This window comes from Eumetopias jubatus, unplaced genomic scaffold (assembly GCF_037043125.1).
Source record: "Eumetopias jubatus isolate StellerSeaLion01/CBP00866 unplaced genomic scaffold, mEumJub1_p1.0 scaffold_5, whole genome shotgun sequence".
Lineage (NCBI taxonomy): Eukaryota > Metazoa > Chordata > Mammalia > Carnivora > Otariidae > Eumetopias > Eumetopias jubatus.
The window spans coordinates 56,364,918-56,385,290 of NW_028274811.1; the positions used below are offsets into that span (position 1 = coordinate 56,364,918).

Below are 20,373 nucleotides of genomic sequence, written 5' to 3' on the forward strand. Positions count from 1 at the left end.
TTTATATAAATACGAATATAATAATCTATCGCAGTGTGCTTTTATAGACCTGGCCTCAACAAGGTGGAGTCTGTCCCTCTTATTTTCTGATGAGATTGGGCTAAAGGGGAAGAAGTCTTTTGTTCTAAAGAACCATTAATTAATTACCTCTTGGTGGACTTTATCAATGATGTTATCTCTTTATTATAAAGTAGGCTGTTTTAATCCAAGTCTTAGTCCTTAGTCAATAGCATTTAAATAGTTACCTCTTTAGGGAAAATTTTATTAAAATATAGTTTAATGGGGCGCCTGGGTGGCTCAGTCAATTGAGCATATGCCTTCGGCTCAGGTCATGATCCCAGGGCCCAGGGATAGAGCCCCAAGTCGGGATCCCTGCTCAGCGGGGAGTCTGCTTCTCCCTTTCCCTCTGCTCCTGCCTCGTGCTCTCTGTCTCTCAAATAAATAAATAAAATATTTAAAAATATAAAATATAGTTTAATAAAATTGAATGAAGCACATACACATCTCTTGAAGGTAAAGAGTTTATTTTGTTTGTTGTGTTTAAAAGGACTAACACACTACTTATTCAACAAATATTTACTGAATGCCTACTGTATACAAGGCATTTTAGTACTCATCACCAACTAAATAAAGATCCTTTCCTTCACTGAGCTTAGATTCTTGGGGAAAAACTGAAAATAAAAAATAAACAAACTGTCCAATGTGTTAGAAGGTGTAAAGTGCTATGGGAAAAGGGTAAATAGAATAGTAGAGTAGGGTAAGAGGGGTTGGAATGAGTGTGGCAGTTTGAATAATATGTTCATAAAATTTTTGATACTCCTCCTTTCAAAAGGTGGAACTTCCCAGACTTAGTGACTTACTTAGAACAAATAGAATATGGCAGAACTGGTTGTATATCACTTCCAAGATTAAGTTATAGAAAGCTTGTGGCCTCTGTCTTGGGTGCATTCTCTCTCTTGGATCACTTGCTCTGAGCCAGCTGCCAGGCTGTCAGCAGGTCTAAGGAAAAAGCTCATGTGGCAAGTAACTGAGGCCTCTAGCGAACAAGCAGCGAGGAACTGAGGCCCGCCAGGAACCATGTGAGTGAGCTTGGAAGTGGATTTTCCTGTTCTAGCTGAGCCTCGAGATGACCACCCCTCACTAAGAGCTTGGCTGCAACCCATAAGAGACCCTAATCCAGAACTTGTTACTCACTTGAAAGGCTTTCAGACTTCTAATCCTCCGAAACTCTGAGAGATAATAAATGTTGTTTTAAGATGCTAAATTTTGGGTAATTGTTGCATAGTGATAGATAACTAGTACAGTGAGGGTGGGAAGGAGGCAGGTTGCAGCAGGTCTAGGCCTCCCTGAGAAGATCACATTTGAACTAAGACTTGAAGGAGGTGGAGGAGGCCCATCTGAAGAACAGCAAGGAGGCCAGTGTGACTGAAGTCTAATGACAGAGGTAGAGAATGGTAGGAGAAGAAATTAATTGGGGTAGACAGCTATAGGGGCCTGTAGGCCACTATAAAGATACTGACATTTCTTCTAGATTAAATGGAGAGCCACTGCAGGGTTTTGAGCAGAAGAATGCTGTGATCTTACCAAAAATCTAACAGACACATTAAGGAGAATATAAAGAAAGTGCCATATATGTAAATTCTTCTTATTGGCAACCATAAATCGAGTTCTTTTGTAGTTCAATTTTTACCAGTGTAATGGATAACAGGGTAAAAATACAGCCATAAGAAAAGATCGTTAGGGAATAGAAATGGAAATAAACAATCCTGGCCATACTCATCAAGAAAGATACAGCCAAATATAATTTACATCATATCATGTTACTCAGCCAAAAAATTGTCAGGAAAAAAAGAACTTTATAAAAGTTTTCTTAACTGTTTGCAATGCAAAGCACCAGTGAAAAGTACATTTGATGTTATTTCTCTTTGTTCTTTTAGAGTCCTACCATTATGTGCACTTGCAAACAAGCCAGTGTGCTTTATTAAAGGAATGGAGCAAGGACACCACTGGATGGATTTTCTCAAAACTAAGGAGGAAAAGAAACTTAATTTCTATAATTCTAAATTCAATTTCTGTAACTCTCTACAAATATGATAAACAGATATAACAGGGCAGTTGAATCTTACCTGATGTAAGAAGATGTTTTTGGTGTTTAGGAATATATTTCTCAAGGAGACGCTTCATACATGAATCTTTGGCCTCATCCAAAGGACACTTTCCACTGTCACTTCTAAGTAACGGATCGGCTCCATTCAAAAGAAGTAACTCTGCCACCTATGGGAAGACTGTTCATGTAAGCATGCCCAGACAAAAGGTGTATTATTGTAATGTGTGCTAACATACAACTCTAAGCAACATCTGATATTTCTTTCAATAACAGAGTTTGGGTTTACCTACAACAACTTTGCCCAATAAAAAAATTAATGTAATTGCGACTGAATCATAATTTGTTGATATACATACCCTTATCTTACAAAATAAAGAGAAACAGGGAGAGAGGGAGAGGGGTAGAGAGGAAGAGGGGCAGACAGGGAGAGGGAGGGAGGGAGAGACTGAAAGAGGAAAGGTCAGAAATGTATCTAGTTCAGATGCTGGTGAAATGGAGCTGGCAGATATACCAAGAATTAGTATTGGGTTCTGTAGTAGTAAATATAAGTTTGGCAGGTTCCAGGAGATGGTTATGTCTTCTGTCTATAACTATGTTGCTGCTGCCCCTCCTCAGAGTGTCAGGGAGAAACCAGTCAACCCTTAATCTATTACTACTCCTCAAGTAGTCTCCTCTATGAAGCACTCCCCGACCTCCCATCCATTGCTGCTCTAGAGGAAAATGACCTCTCCCTTCTTTCAGGTACATATTTTACCACAGTGCACAATATATATATTTATTATTATATTATTTCTTATGTATATCTCTCGCCTGTACGCTAAGGTTTCTGAGGGTGGGACTACTTTTTTCTTTTAAAATTTATTATTTTTGAATAGGGAATTAATGAATAACGTTCAAAATACAGAAGGCTCAGAAAAGTATACAATGAGAAATAAGTTTCCCTCCTCTACCCTTGTCCTCCAGTCATCCAATTTTTTCCTAGGCCCTTGTTATAGTTTCTTCTGAATTTTTCCACAGCTAATCTAGTCCAACATGTATATATATGTATGTATACATATTTTTTTCTTATGCAAGTGGTCATATAGTATATACATTCCCTTATATTTTGCCCCTGAACAACAAAGCTTTGAGATTGTACCATATCAGTATAAAATGAACTTCATTATTTTTAGCATTTGAGGAATTGTCTACTATTAAATGTACTTTATTTAACCAGTACCATCCCAGTAGATGTTTAAGTTGCTTTCAAGCTACAGATATATGTCTTAATCATCTTTACATTGCCAGTGCCTATCTCAGTCTGGCATAGAGTAAATATTCAATAAATATTACTTAATAAAAGAATGCATGTAATCAGGGAGGATGTGGGGAGTAGGGTCTAAGTAACCCTACACTACAAGGAGACTAAATTTTCATGTTAGTATCTGGAATGAGAAAAAGGATCGGAATTTCTGTAAATTGTATATACCCCTCAAATTAAATATATATGGATTGTTCCTTTTATAATAGACCATACTAGGAGAGAAAAACATAATACCACAAAGAGACAATATAAGCCAGATCCCTTGAAAATTATTAAGACTCAGCAATTCTGTTTCTCAAACTATTTTATTATGAGAATTTAATGCTAGATAGGGAAATTGAAAGTAACAGTATATATAATTAAATCTATAATTCATATATAAACCAAGTGTAAGAGGATAACGAACTTATGTCTGGATCTTCATGTTTTGTTCAGCAAAGAAAATAAAGAGTATACAGCTTTCTTTTAGGAAAAGAAGTTTTGGGAGGGAGGGAGGAAGATGGCAGAGGAGTAGGGGACCCTAGTTTTGTCTAGTCCCTAGAATTCAGCTAGATAGCTATCACATCATTCTGAACGCCTGTGGACTTAACTGGAGTCTAAAAAAAGAACTTCTGTAATTCTACAAATAGAAAAGTGACCACTTTCTGCAAGGTAGGAGGTACGGAGAAGTGAATCTGAGGTGATATATTGGAAGATAAACTGCAGAAGGGAGTCTCAGTCAGCCAGCTACTGGAAAGTGATAGACAACAGAGCACAAAATGAAAACTTTTAGAAGTCTGTTCCGGTGGGGAACATCCCTGCCTGAAAGGTGCTCAGGTAGTAAAGTTGGGGCAGAATCCTAGGTGGGATAGCATGGTCTCAGGATCCCCAGGGTCATAGGCAGACCGGGCATATGTGAGTGCGGCAGGGTTCCCAAGCATTGGAGCGGGGAAGCCGGCTGTAATCAGTGAGCCCAGGCATGAGCTTTCAGCTCCGGGTTGCCATAAACCGTAAACTGGCAAGGTCAGGCGACTGCTCTCTGAGAAGGGGCCCAGCAAGCTGCAGAACTGCGGTTAAGAACCCCCTTCCACCCCTAGGAGGAAGCACAGGTCCATGCCCCAGGAGTCTACAGGGTTTGGAGACTCAAAACGGGGTCATGTGCCTAGATAAGAATGCTTGGTCACAGGCTGGGTGAGCACAGAGAGTGGACGGAGACTAGGGAGACAGGAGTAACAGATTGCTTTTCCCTGAGGGTGTACTGAGGAGTCAGGGGTGTGAGCTTTCGGCTCCAGGGCTGGAGACTGAGAGGCTGCCATCTTCATTCGCGTCCTCTAAAGCAGTGCGGAAAGCCTTTAGGGAACAAAAGCCACATAGAGCAATCTGGCCCTGCTTACTTAGCCTGGCCTCTTGGTGCATTTCCACTCTGGGCAGAGACACCTGAGAATCAGAGCAACAGGCCCTTTCCCCAGAAGATCAGTAAGAACATCCAATGAAGACCAAGTTTACCCATTCATGACAACTGCAAAACTCCAGCACTAAGGGAAAAGAGTACATAGAATTCATGGGTTTTTTCCTTCATGATGCTTTGGTCTTTTGATTTTAATTTTTTTTCCCTTTTTCCATTTCAACTAATTTTTAATTTTATCAGCTCTTTTTTAAGTCTTTATATTCATTTTTACAGTTACATTCTATCCTTTCATTGTATTTAATTTTATTTTTGTATATACATGTTTTTCTTTCTTTACAATTTTGGGATCTAGTTTCTTCTAACAAACAAACCAAAATACACCCAGGATCTAGTGTATTGCTCTGTTCTGTTCACTTGTCTGATTATATTCTTTCTCTCTCTTTCTTCCTTTCCATTTCTGGTCTCCTCTGATTTGTTTAGTATATATTTCTCTGGGGTTGTTGTGGCTATTCTAGTATTTTGTTCTCTTGTTCATCTACGCCTTTCTGGACAGATAGACAAGATGGAAAAACTCACCCCAAAAAAGAGAACAAGAGGCAGTACTGACTGCCAGGGACCTAATCAATATGAACAGAAGTAAGATGTTAGAACTAGAGCTCAGGGAGCGCCTGGGTCACTCAGATGGTTCAGCGTCTGCCTTCAGCTCAGGTCATGATGGCAGGGTCCTGGTATTGAGCCCCGCATCGGGCTCCCTGCTCGGTGGGGAACCTGCTTCTCCCTCTCCCAAGAAGCCTGCTTCTTCCCCTGCTTGTACACTCTCTCTCTCTCAAAAATAAATAAAATCTTAAAAAAAAAAAGAACTAGAGTTCAGAATAATGATTATAAAGATACTAATAATACTATTAATGGGATGAAATAAAAAATGGAGGCTCTAAATGCTAGGATAAATGAGACAGAAGAGAGAATGAGTGATATAGAAGACAAAAGGATGGAGAATAAAGAAAGTGAGAAAAAGAGAGATAACTACTGGATCACAAGGGGAGAATTCAAGAGCTAAGTGATACCATAAAGCAAAACAGTATTAGAATAATTGGGATCCCAGAAGAGGAGGAAAGATGGAAAGGGGCAGAAGGTATACTTGAGCAAATTATAGTGGAGAACTTCTCTAATCTGGGGGTAGAAACAGGCATTTCAAGTTGAGGAGGCACAGAGAACCCCCCCTCAAAATCAATAAAAATAGGTCAGCACCTCGACATATAATAGTGAGGCTTGCAAGTTTCAGAGAAGAGAAAATCCTGAAAGCAGCTCCAGACAAGAAGTCCTTAACCTACAAGGGTAGAAACATAAGCCTGGCGGCAGACCTATCCACAGAAACCAGACAGGCCAGAAAGGACTGTCATGATATATTCAGGGTGCTAAATGAGAAAAATATGCAGCCAAGAATACTGTATCCAGTAAAGTTGTTATTCAGAATAGAAGGAAAGATAAAGAGCTTCCAGAACAAACAGAAACTAAAAGAATGTGTGATCACTAAACCAGCCCTGCAAGAAATATTAAAGGGGAATCCTCTAAGCGAAGAGAGTCCAAAGGTAACAGACCAGCAAGGAACAGAAACAATATATAGAAACAGTGACTTTATTTATATAATACAACGGCACTAAATTCATATCTAAATTCAGTTACTCTGAATATAAATGGGCCAAATGCTCCAATCAAAAGACAAAGGGTATCAGATTGGATAAAAAAGCAAGATCCAACAATATGCTATCTACAAAAGACTCATTTTAGATCCAAAGACAGAGCCAGATGGAAAGTGAGGGGGTGGAGAACCATTTATCATGCTAATGTACATCAAAAGAAAGCTGGGACCAGAAACTAATAATACACTGTATGTAAACTAACTGGAATTTGAATAAAAGCTTTAAAAAAAAAAAGCTGGGATAGCAATCCTTACATCAGACAAATTAGATTTTAAACTAAGGATGGTAATAAGAGATGAGGACAGACACTGTATGAGAATTAAAGGGCCTATCCAACAAGAAGAGCTAACAATTGTAAATATTTATGCCCCTAACATGGGAGCAGCCAATTATATAAACCAATTAGTAACAAAATTAAAAGAGCACATTGATAAAAATACAGTAAGAGTAGGGACTTTAACACCCCACTCACAGCAATGGACACATCATCTAAGCAGAAGATCAACAAGGAAACAAGGGCTCTGAATGATACACTGGACTAGATGGACTTCACAGATATATTCAGAACATTCCATCCCGAAGCAACAGAATACACATTCTTCTTGAGTGCACATGGAACATTCTCCTGAATATATCACATACTGGATCACAAATCAAGTCTCAAATGGTACCAAACGATTGGGATTATTCTCTGCATATTATCAGACAATAATGCTTTGAAACTTGAACTCAATGACAAGAAGAAATTTGGAAGGAACTCAAATACTTGGAGGTTAAAGAGTATCCTACTAACGAATGATTGGGTCAACGAGGAAATTAAAGAAGAATTAAAAAAATTCATGGAAACGCAACTATTCAAAACCTTTGGGATGTAGCAAAGTCGGTCCTAAGAGGGAAGCATATAGCAATACAAGCCTTTCTTAAGAACAAGAAAGGTCTCAAATATACAACCTAACCTCACACCTAAAGGAGCCGGAGAAAGAATAGCAAATAAAGTCTAAACCCAGCAGGAGAAGAGAATTAATAATAATTAGAGCAGAAATCAATGAAAGAGAAACAAAAAGAACAGTAGAATATATCGATAAAAGTAGGAGCTGGTTCTTTGAAAAAAAATTAATAAAATCGATAAACCTCTGGGCCATACTTGTCAAAAAAAGGACCCAGGACCCAAATAAATAAAATCATGAATGAAAGAGGAGAGATCACAACCAACACCAAAGAAATACAAACAATTATAAGAACATATTATGAGCAACTATATGCCAACAAATTAGGCCATTTGGAAGAAATGGATGCATTCCTAGAGACGTATAAACTACCAAAACTGAACCAGAAAGAAATAGAAAACCTGAACAGGCCCATAACCAAAAAAGAAATTGAAGCAGTAATCAAAAATCTCCCAAAAAACAAGAGTCCAGGGCCAGATGGCTTCCCAGGGGAATTCTACCAAACATTTAAAGAAGAATTAATACCTATTCTTCTGAAGCTGTTTCAAAAAACAGAAATGGAAGGAAAACTTCCAAACTCATTCTATGAGGCCAGCATTACCTTGATCCCAAACCAGACAAAGACCCCATCCAAAAGGAGAAATACAGACCAATATCCCTGAAGAACATGTATGCAAAAATTGTCACCAAGATACTAGCCAATAGGATCCAACAGCACATTAAAAGGACTATTCACCACGACCAGGTGAGATTTACTCCTGGGCTGCAAAGGTGGTTCATCTGCAAATCAATCAATGTGATACACTAGATTAATAAAAGAAAGGACAAGAACCATATGATCCTCTCAATACTGACAAAGTACAGCATCCTTTCTTGATAAAAACTCTTCACAGTGTATGGATAGAGGGAACATACCCCAATATCATAAAAGCCATCTATGAACAGCCCACAACGAATACCATTCTCAATGGAGAAAAACTGAGAGCTTTTCCCCTAAGGTCAGGAACATGGAGGGATGTCCACTATCACCGCTATGTTCAACATAGTACTAGAAGTCCTAGCCACAGCAATCAGACAACAAAAAAATAAAAGGCATCCGAATCGGCAAAGAAGAAGTCAAACTCTCCCTCTTTGCAGATGACATACTTTATGTGGAAAACCCAACAGACCACCCCAAAATTGCTAGAACTCATACAGGAATTCAGCAATGTGGCAGGATATAAAATCAATGCACAGAAATCAGTTGCATTTCTATACACTAACAATGTGACAGAAGAAAGACAAATTAAGGAATTCATCCCATTTATCATTACACCCAAAACCATAAGACACCTAGGAATAAACCTAACAAAAGAGGCAATGGATCTTTACTCTCAAAACTATAGAACACTCATGAAAGAAACTGAGGTAGACGCAAAGAAATGGAAAAATGTTCCAATGATTATGGATTGGAAAAACAAATATTGTTAAAATGTTTATGCTAACTAGAGCTATCTACACATTCAATGCAATCCCTATCAAAATACCATCAACATTTTTCACAGAGCGAGAACAAACAATCCTAAAATTTGTATGGAACCAGAAAAGACCCCGAATAGCCAAAGGAATGTTGAAAAAGAAAACCAAAGCTGGTGGCATCACAATTCTGGACTTCAAGCTGTATTACAAAGCTGTCATCATCAAGACAGTATGGTACTGGCACAAAAACAGACACAGAGATCCATGGAACAGAATAGAGAACCCAGAAATGGACCCTCAATTCTATGGTCCACTAATCTTCGACAAAGCAGGAAAGAATGTCCAATGGAAAAAAGTCTCCTCAACAAATGGTGTTGGGAAAATTGGACAGTCACATGCAGAATGAAACCAGACCATTTCCTTACACATATACAAACATAAACTCAAAATAGATGGAAGACCTAAATGTGAGACAGGAATCCATCAAAATCCTAGAGGAGAACACAGGCAGCAACCTCTGTGACCTTGGCCACAGCAACTTCTCACTAGACACGTCTCCAAAGGCAAGGGAAACAAAGGCGAAAATGAACTATTGGGACTTGATCAAGATAAAAAGCTTTTTCATAGCAAAGAAAACAGTCAACAAAACCAAAAGATGACCTACAGAATGGGAAAAGATATTTGCAAATATCTTAATCAGATAAAGGGCTAGTATCCAAAATCTATAAAGAACTTACAAATAATCCAATCAAGCAATGGGCAGAAGACATGAACAGACATTTCTCCAAAGATGACCTACAAATGGCCAACAGACACATGAGAAAATGCTCAACATCACGTGGCATCAGGAACAAATCAAAACCATGACGAGACACCACCTCACACCCGTCAGAATGGCTAAAATTAACAAGTCAAGAAATGACAGATGTTGGTGAGGATGCGGAGAAAGGGGAACCCTCCTACACTGTTGGTGGAATGCAAGCTGGTGCAGCCACTCTAGAAAACAATATGGAGGTTCCTCAGAAAGTTAAAAATAGAGCTACCCTATGACCCAGCAATTACACTACTAGGTATTTACCCCAAAGATACAAATGTAGTGATCCAAGGGGCACCTGCACCCCAATGTTTCTAGCAGCAATATCCACAGTAGCCAAACTATGGAAAGAGCTCAAATTTCCATCAACAGATGAATGGATAAAGAAGAGAACACACACACACACACACACACACACACACACACACACACACACACACAGAGGAATATTACTCATCCATCAAAAAGAATGAAATCTTACCATTTGCAACAATGTGCATGGAACTAGAGGGTATTATGCTAAATGAAATAAGTCAATCAGAGAAGACAATTATCATATGGTGTCACTCATGTGGAATTTAAGAAACAAAACAGATGAACATAGGGTAAGGGAGGGAAAATAAAATAAGATGAAAACAGAGAGGGAGACAAACCATAAGAGACTCTTAACTCTAGGAAACAAACTGAGGGTTGCTGGCAGGGAGGCAGGTGGGGGGATGGGATAACTGGGTGATGGGCCGTAAGGAGGGCATGTGATGTAATGAGCACTGGGTATTACATACAACTGATGAATCACTGAACTCTACATCTGAAACTAGTAATACACTATATGTTAATTAACTGAATTTAAATAAATAAATGAATAAACAAAAGAAAAAAAAAGGAAAAGAAGTTTTGTAAGGGAGTTGCCAAAAGGGCTGTATTGTTTATCTCTGGAGGTTTTGTGTCAAATAATAATCCATGTAGTATTAGAGTGACTGAGGATCAAGGATCACAAGAAAGCGGACTGGAGGAATGGAAAAGGCAGGGGCTAGAGCCCTACCTTCCTGAAAATCTGAGTTGGTGATTCCCAGGGAGTGGATACATTACTTTGGCAGTCTCTGATTTAGGCAATGGATACTCTGCTTCACCAAATATCCACACTTACCATTTCCCTCTGTAGTCTTAATTTTATGAATTCTGAAGCCTACTTACATATCCTCTAACTTGAAACACTCTCTTCTTACCAAAAGGCAGTAAATAAATGGCTTTTGTTGAGTATTTCCCCCTTATTTTTTTTTAATTTTTATTTGCATTTATTCTGTGCAGAATTTACTCCCAGGCCATAAGTTTTTGTTTCTTCAGTTTCTTCTGGGATATCTTTTTCTTCTGTGCAACCTCCTCTTCCGGTTTAGGAACAATCTGCTCTTTTGCAGTAAGGATCATCTTGATGTGGCAGGGAGAGCTCATAGATGGGTAAATCCGACCATAAGCCCTGTACATCCTACGCCGCATCTTGGGGGCTTTGTTCACCTGCATGTGCTCAATGACCAGAGAATTGACATCTAAACCCTTAAGTTCAGCATTACTCTCTGCATTTTTAAGCACGCACAGTAAAAATTCAGCACTCTTTTTGGGTCGCTGACCCTGTGTCCAGCCCCACTGTTTGGCCTGGGCACACCCCCCAACTCCACCACTGTAGCAATGGAATGGTACACAATGCTTCTGCAAAGTGACGTCTTTCAGATACTTGGATCTGCAGACCCTTGATGGCCTGGGCAGTTTCACATGTGTTATTAAAGTGAACACGAAGATTTGAACCTCTTGATTTGCATGATTTTGTAAGGTTTTCTGGGTCAAGCGAATAGTGAACTATTTTCAGAGGTCACCTCAGGCTGCTTAGGGGAAGAGGTCCCCCTATTTTTTTTAAAGATTTATTTGAGAGATAGAGCATAAGTGGGAGGGGCTAAGGGTGAGGGAGAGAGAAGCTTAAGCAGACTCTGCACCAAAACCGGGCTTGATCCCACGACCTTGAGATCATGACCTGAGCTGAAACCAAGTCAGACGCCCAACCAACTACACCACTGAGGCACCCCTCCCCCCATTTTAACCTATATTTAGGTTCTATATTAGCTCTCTGTTGCTACCTAACAAATTACCCCCAAATCAATAATATTTATAATCTCACAATTTCAGTGGGTCAGGAATTTGGGAGCAGGACAGGTAGGTGGTTTTAATCAGGTTCTGTCTCTATCTTCTTTTTTCTTTTCTCTTTTTTTTCACCAGAAGCATCTAGATGAGATTACTGTCATTCAAATATTTCATCGAAATAGGAATGTAGCAACTGGGTCCAGGTAGGATGAAAAAGTAAAAAAAAAAAAAAACTGCAGGTATGTTTATGGTGATCTATTTACATCTGAACAGGCTCTCCTCCACATGAGGCATAGTAGCTGTACTTGTCCGATGCCTCCTTGCAGATGCAGCCCTGGGCACACTTGGCACCACCCGTGGGGCAGCAAGAGCAGCAGCTCTTCTTGCAGAAGGTGCATTTGCACTCTTCACGTCTGCAGGAGACAGCAAGTGCAGGAGCCCCTGGTGGAGCATGAGCAGTTGGGGTCCACTTTGGGCTGAGGTGAGGATGGAGGTCCAAAGCGGGCAACGCAGGGAAACACTGGTGTGGGCTGGAGGTGTGGTCAGTTTCTTATGAGGATGTATTCTAGAGGATAGCTGGAGATACAATTATGTAAAAGCTGGACTGGGTCTGGAGGATCTGTTTCCTAAGATGCCTCAATCACACAGGTGTGGGACGGAGACGTTAGGTCATTGCCATGTAGACCTCTCCATAGAGCTACATGAGTATCCTGATGATATGACATCTGGCTTCTCTCATATAATGAACCAAAAGAGAAATAAGTGAAAGAACAAAGAAGAAGCTATAGTACTTTCAACCTAGCATCAAAAGTCATATACTGTCACTTCTGGAATATCCTAGTTGTTAGAAGCAAGTCACTGACACTCCAGCCCACAACCTTGGGGAATAGAATCAGGCTCTACCTTTTGAAAAGAGGAGTATTAAAAGATTTGTGGACATATTTTAAAGCTACCACAGGTTCTTAACTAGAACAAGCAGAGCAATTTCAGTAAGTGGCCAGCATCACAATCTCCACTTCTTTGGCTCATCAAACAGTAGCCTCCTTAAGGAAATATACCTCTACTTTAAGTTTGCTTATGGATTTTCACCTTTAATCATATTATTGATTCAAATGCTTTCTTCCTGGGACGCCTGGGTGGCTCAGTCAGTTAAGCATCTGCCTTTGGCTCAGGTCACAATCCCAGGGTCCTGGGATTGAGTTCTGCAATGAGCTCCTTGCTCAGTGGGTAGTCTGCTTCTCCATCTCCCTCTGCCACTCCCCCTGCTGTGCTCTCTCTCTGACAAATAAATAAAATCTTTAAAAAAAAAACCAACAAATTCTTTCTTCCCTCTAAAATCAGCTGACCTACTTGTGTTAAGAAACAAGTAGGAGAATAAAATTCTTTTTTTTTGAAGTTTTTATTTAAATTCCAGTTAGTTAACACACAGGTAATATTAGTTTCTGGTGTAAAATATGTGATTCAGCACTTCCATACATTACCCTGTTATTTGATGACGTGTCGTGAGAACCTATTTCACCCATCACTCCACCCACGTCCCCTCTGGTAACCACTAGTTTGTTCTCTATAGCGAAGAGTCTGTTTCTTGGTTTTCCCCGCTCCCTCTTTTTTTCCCCCTTTGCTCATCTGTTTTGTTTCTTCCACACAGGAGTGAAATCATATGGTATTTGTTGTTCTCTGACTCATTTTGCTTAGCATAATACTCAGAGAATAAAATTCTTTCAAGTATTTGAAAAGACAATATCTTGACTATACATCGCTAATGAAATATGCACAAAACAGAACTACAAAAAAAAAACTTCATCAGTAGTTTCATTAATAACAATAGTGTTAATATCAATAATAATATTGCTAGTAGTAATATTATAAGTATATTATACAATAAAGAAATAAGTAAATTAATGTAATAAAAACAAATGTTGAGCCTAAGAGACAAAGAGATACAAGTATAAAATCAAAGTTCAATATAAATCTATAATATTAAGTTGAAAAGAGAAGTATCAGTATGAACTCATAATTTTTCCTTATATAGCCTCTTACTTGAAAAATATTATTTTACTAAAAATGCCTAAAAGCAATGATATCTAACACCAATGAGCATACCTAGCACCCAGACTGTGGTCTCTAAATAGATTATCCATTTACAGACAATATAAGAAGAAACAAGCTATACAACACCACAAAAATAAAATTAACCAAATCCAGAATTTAGGAAATTCTATAAGACAAAGACCCAGATGCTAGAAAATATAAGAAAACACAAAATAAAGGAAGGACTGTTACAGGTTAAAACATATTTAAGAGCCACAACAAACATCTGTAAGGAATGGACCTTAATCGATCCTGATTTAAACAAATATTTACTATAAAAACACATTTTTTAGATAACTTTGGAAATTTGAATATGGACAGGGTATTAAATGGTATTAAGAAACTGCTAATATTTATTAGGTGAGATGATACTGTGGGTATAAACCTTATCTGTTAGAGATGCAGGCTCAGGTATTTATGAGTAAAATGGTATGATGTCTGGGATTTAAAATTCCCAATAACAAAATATAGTTGTGTTTGAGCCCATTGAGGGAGTTTGGCTCTTTATAGTATAATAGAATATACAATCAAACTTCATAATTTAGTTCACTCTATATATACATGGAATGAATAATCAGTATGTCTGAGAGGTATTTTTTCAATATATGAGGACCCTAATAACACTGTCAATCAACCTCCAATTCAACATCTCATATACTCATACACCACAGGACATGTCATCAAATAACAGCTTTGTTAAAATCATAATAGCTTATATCAACTTGTTATGCCATTTCCTTCACCTATTAACAAAGTAAGCCTAATAGAAAAGAAGTCAAGGTTAGTCTGACGTAACTTGTTCTTAGTAATGCCTACAGATTCTCAAAGATCACTACATTCTTGTCTAAATGTCTCCCTTATGTCTAATAATTTATTCTTGATTTTTCTAAGGAATCAGGAGCCAATCATCTATAATTCTCAAATTTCATCTTTTTCAATTTAAAAAATGTATTTCTTTTTAATAGTTTCAGTGAGATATAATTCACCCATTTAAAAAATATAATTCAGGGGCGCCTGTGTGGCTCAGTTGTTAAGCGCCTGCCTTTGGCTGAGGTCATGATCCCAGGGTCCTGGGATCGAGCCCCGCATCGGGCTCCCTGTTCCGGGGGAAGCCTGCTTCTCCCTCTCCCACTCCCCCTGCTTGTGTTCCCTCTCTCACTGCGTCTCTCTCTGTCAAATAAATAAAATCTTAAAAAAAAAATTAAATTAAATTAAAAAATAAATAAAAAATGTAATTCAACGTTAAGAGTTGTATAACTATAACTACAATCTAATTTTGAAACATTTCTTTTTAAAGATTTTATTTATTTATTTATTTATTTATTTATTTGAGAGCGAGAGAGCACAAGCAGGGGGAGCGGCAGGCAGAGGGAGAAAAGTAGGCTCCCCGTTGAGCAGGGAGCCTGATTCAGGACTTGATCCCAGGACCCTGGGATCATGACCTCAGCCGAAGGCAGAAATCCAACTCACTAAGCCACCTAGTCATCCCTAATTTCGAAACATTTTAATATCCCCTAAAAGAAACCCTTTAACCATGACCTGTTACTCTCCATTCTCTACTCTCTACCTTCCATTCTTTAAAGATTTTATTCACTTATTTGAGAGAGAGAGACACAGCGAGAGAGGGAACACAGCGGGGGTGGGGGTGGGAGAGGGAGAAGCAGGCTTCCCGCTGACCAGGGAGCCTGATGTGGGACTCGATCTCATGACCTGAGCAGAAGGCAGATGCTTAACAACTGAGCCATCCAGGCGCCCCTCTACCTTCCATTCTTAATCTTCTCTCTGTCTCTAAAGATTTGGACTACTGTAAATATTAATGGCTTTTTACTTCTTAAAAAATAGGGTATTATCTTTTAGTATCTCCCATAATTTAGTATAAAAGTCGATTCCTGTAAGACAACATATATTCAATTTTCTTCAACTCTGGAATATTTAAGAAGTTCACACTCTCCAGGTGCTTAGTCCAGCATCAGGTTCCCAGGGCTTCCCTATCTGACATCTGAGTCCTGTGACAACTAAGGCATGGGAGCAATACAATATTCAGGGTCTAGACCATTTTTCTGATCATCTTTGCATCACATAAGAGATTCCCTCAAGGTTAGCCTCAATCTTCATCTGATGCTCCTGCCATCCCTACTCCATCTTCCAAAACAATATCCTGCCCTACTTTGATTCTTAAGGCTTTGGTTCTTAAGTCAGTCCAGAACTGACCTGGAGTTTTGGAAATCTCTCTTGGACTGGGTTAAGAAACTTTTTGGCTCCCCCCAGCTAAATAAAATGGGAAGGCAATGAAGAAGACAGTGCTTTCACCCCACCTCACTGGGTTTCAGCTTTTAATTCTCATGACCGTTCTTGAGACTTCCACTTCTGTCTTGTCATTCTCTTTTCTCCTGCCATCAGTCAGGACATGCCACAGTGCCAGAAGCACACAAGTCCCAAGAACACAAGTGGGAGTAAGGTAAGTAGTGAGGAAATTAGATTCTGGAGTCAGAGGCATGTGTCTTTGGTCCCTTTTACTACACTGAAGGAGTAGGATAAGGCTACATATCTGGAAAGGCCAGACAGGAGACAGCCAGTTGTCACCCATGAGGCAGAAACTGACTAAAGCCAAGTTACTGGATGGGACAAAAGAACAACTGAGAAAGAAACAAGGAAAAATTACAGTGCTCAGGGCTTACCTTGCCCAAAGGGGTAAAGGCTCTTGACTAGGATAGGTCAGCCCTGACAACTTGAAGAGCAGACAACTTCTACCATGAGTAGAAGGAAGAAGTGCTTTGGAGAGGTTTTTCTAATGGAGGCCAGCTTTGAAGAGGGGGTAAAGGACAGAGAGGGCTCACACCATCACTTGTCCAAGCCTGCATTCTTCTGGCCATTAAATTAGGTCCCAAGCAGAATTCCCTCCCCCAAGCCCTCTCTACAACGTGCAGGGGTGACCACCTACTAGCAAGTGATATATTATCAAAAAAGGAAAAACAGCTTAAACTTTCCTAAAGTATTGTTTCACATTAGGAATGGATATGCTCTGTCTGCCTGTGGCTCTAGGCAGCCATCTCCAGCTCTACCTGTCAGGCATTTCTCCTGAGAAGAACATAACTTCCTGAGCCCAGCTGATTAGCTCCCTTTCCTACCCTAGGAGTTTGAAGCCAGAGACAACTTCCAATACCTGAAATAAATAACAGGATATTTTTAGCAAGTGCCTCAGTCCTATAGCATGGTGCCTAGACCAGAAAAATATCTGGGAAGCTAAGAGCTTAAATGACTTCTGAAATAAACTGTATGTGCTGGGATCAATCATCTTAACTTAATATTACCATCAATCATCCTAATTGCAGCTACTATTAACCAATTTGTATGGAACTACAGTATTTTGATATTTTAACCATTGGTACATCTATGCTAGTATATACTGGCTGATCATTAAACCCAAAAGATTCAGGTCTTATGTGGACTCTGAAAGTGACATTAGTGTCCATAAAGCTGGATGCCTCCTATTAGGACTGGACATCACTGTGTAACACTCTACAAGCAGGAAACTTTCTGGTAAAACCTATAAAGCACCATACTGAAAGAGTCTTAAAGAAGTGTAAGTTTTTTTAAAAGAGACTATGTATAACCAAAACATGATCTGTACTCATTAAAAGTAACATGTAAAATGGCATCTACCATATTAGGAACAACAAATCTATCACACAGTAAAATTTTATTACATATTCTGATTATTTATTAGCAGAATGAACTAAAATGGAATTCCTAAAACTGATAGGTTCCAGAGATTTTTAATACTTGCAGAATGTAGTATTTGCTTGCAAACAAAAACATCACAGTACCTTGTAATGTCCATTTATCACAGCATCATGTAGGGGAGTGATCTGGTACATTCCTTTGATATTTACATCTGCTCCACCTTTTAATAATTCACTTGCTGTCTGATAAAATCCTCCTACACTAGCTTCATGAAGTGCTGTCCAACCTATTATACAAAAAGGAAATGGTATTTATGTTTGCTATCTTAATGTTTTGTGCTTGCCCATAAAATAAAAACTCTATGTTGTTTCTTTAAAAATATTTTGATTATATGAGACAAGATAATCTCACCATGAAATAACTTGTATTATTAGATGAATTCAATAAATCTGAGGACCAAATCAAATTCCTACCAACTCAGTTGTGAAAAAATATGAAAAGAAGTAAAAATTTTTTTTAAAGAAGAAAAATATTTGAAACTATTCCTGCCCTACTCAAATAAAAAGGCTGTAAGGGAGTCATTATTAGCTCACAGAGAATGCTAGTTGCAGGCTACTTTCCTGGAGGGAAGAGAGGAAAAAAACTTTATAGCTCAAGGTACTTCCATTAAAGTAACCCAGCTAGTAGGAATGCACAGAAGTCACTTCAAATTTTATCCATTCTGACAATCTCTGCCTTTTAATTGGGGTGATTAATCGATTTTCATTTAATATAAAAGGTTAGATGGAGGACTGCAGTTTTATTGTTTCTTGTGCACATTATCTTTTTTCCCGTCTTTGCATTATTTTGTAGTAGTTACTATAGTAGTTACTTCAAAAACATACATTTCTTTTCTCCTTATTTTAAAAAGCTATTTACAGTTATTTTTTAAGATTTTATTTATTTATTTGAGAGAGAGAGAGTGTGGGGAGAAGCAGAGGGGGAAAGAGAGGAACAAGCAGACACCATGCTGAGCACGGAACCAGATGTGGGGCTTGATCTCAGGACCCTGAGATCACGACCTGAGCTGAAACCAAGAGTCAGATGCTTAACTGACTGAGCCACCCAGGCACCCCTATTTATAGTAGTTCTAACACCACTATTTTAAGAAAACCAGTCATACAGACAAGTATCCTTTATCCTTGTTAGCCAGAGACAGTGGTATAAGTTATATTTATTAAATTCCAATAAATCATAGGATTGATGAAAGAAAACCTAAAAGTTGCATGTTAAAAGTGTATTTCACTAACTCTTTCCAGAACCTTCTCCATAAGCCAGGGTTTCTCTAACTCAGCAGTAACATTTTGGGGTGGATAATTCTTTGTGGTTCTGAGCATTCTATTAGATGCCACTAGCACCCCACCCCCATTCCAGTTGTAACAACTAAAAATGATTCCAGAAACTGCCAAATGTCCCCTGAAAGGCAGAACCACTCCACTTAAGACCCATTCCTATAAATGTTATAAAAGCAGTTTATCCTATATTAATAATTAGAAAGCTTTGAGGAAGAAATGAAGAGTACCAAATGGTTAATAGAGTTTTTTTCCTATAAACTTCCTTAAAAACGCATGTGACTGTTTAAATTGAATATTATAACATTATATTTTGGTGTTATTAACGTATATAGATGTTAAATATATAGTACAAAAGGCAGATGTGGTCAATGTTTTTACATTTTATAGAAATATTAACATACTAACTCCAAAAGGACTGAAACATTAAAGATGTATATTTCAATCACCAAAGTAACTACTACAAAATAATGCAAAGACAAAGAGAGGGGAAAAAAAGATAATGTACACAAAAAACATTTAATAAAACTGCAGTCTTCAATCCAACCTTTTATATTAAATGAAAATCGATTAATCACCCCAATTAAAAGGCAGAGATTGTCAGAATGGATAAAAAACCTGTCTATAAGAATATGCTGTCTATAAGAAATAAATTTTATTTATTTTTAAAAATTTTATTTATTTATTTGAGATAGAGTGAGTGAGAGAAAGCACGAGAGGGGGAAGGGTCAGAGGGAGAAGTAGACTCCCCACGAGCAGGGAGCCCAATGCAGGACTCGATCCTGGGACTATTTACAGTTTTTTTTTCAGATCATGACCTGAACCGAAGGCAGACACTTAACTGACTGAGCTACCCAGGTGCCCAAGAAATAAATTTTAAATAAAAAGACATAGATAGGTTGAAAATAAAAGGATGGAAAAAGATACAGCAAATAGACAAGAAATATAAGAAGGCTAGGATGCCTATATTAATATCATATTTAGTAGCTTCAAGACAAAGTATATTACCAGAGATAAAGAGAGGTATTTCATAATAATTAAAAGGTCAATTTATCAGAAGACATGAAAATTACAACTGTGTATGTACCTAATAACAAAATTTCAAAATATAAGCAAAAATGGGACAGAATTAAAGGGAGAAATCAACAAATCCACAATCACAGTTGTTAATATTTCAACACTCTTCTCATAAAATGATAGATCAACTAGACAAAAAAATCCATAAATACAGACATGATCTGAATATTACCAACCATCTTCATCTAAGTGACATTTATAGAACATTGGATACAACTGAAGAATAATCATTCAAGTACACAAGGGATAGTAAGCAAGAAAGACCATATACTAGGCATTAGACCAATTCTCAATAAATGTAAAAGGATCAAATTCACAGAAAGTATATCCTTTAATCAAAAGGA

General features: G+C 38.2%; 1 protein-coding gene and 2 pseudogenes across 1 annotated transcript in view; all 3 read right to left on the bottom strand.

Moving 5' to 3' along the window:
* ANKRD31 (ankyrin repeat domain 31) overlaps window positions 1-20,373 on the bottom strand; it is a 146,722-nt gene that overhangs the window by 73,222 nt on the left and 53,127 nt on the right. The window contains exons 11-12 of the mRNA XM_088023646.1: window positions 17,765-17,907; window positions 2,127-2,274 (exon numbers count right to left, since the gene is read on the bottom strand). Coding sequence (XP_087879772.1) covers window positions 2,127-2,274; window positions 17,765-17,907 — 291 coding nt within the window. The remainder of the gene's footprint in view (window positions 1-2,126; window positions 2,275-17,764; window positions 17,908-20,373) is intronic.
* Window positions 11,028-12,020, bottom strand: LOC148164360 (large ribosomal subunit protein uL22 pseudogene; annotated as a pseudogene).
* LOC148164361 (metallothionein-1 pseudogene) lies at window positions 12,106-13,369 on the bottom strand (annotated as a pseudogene).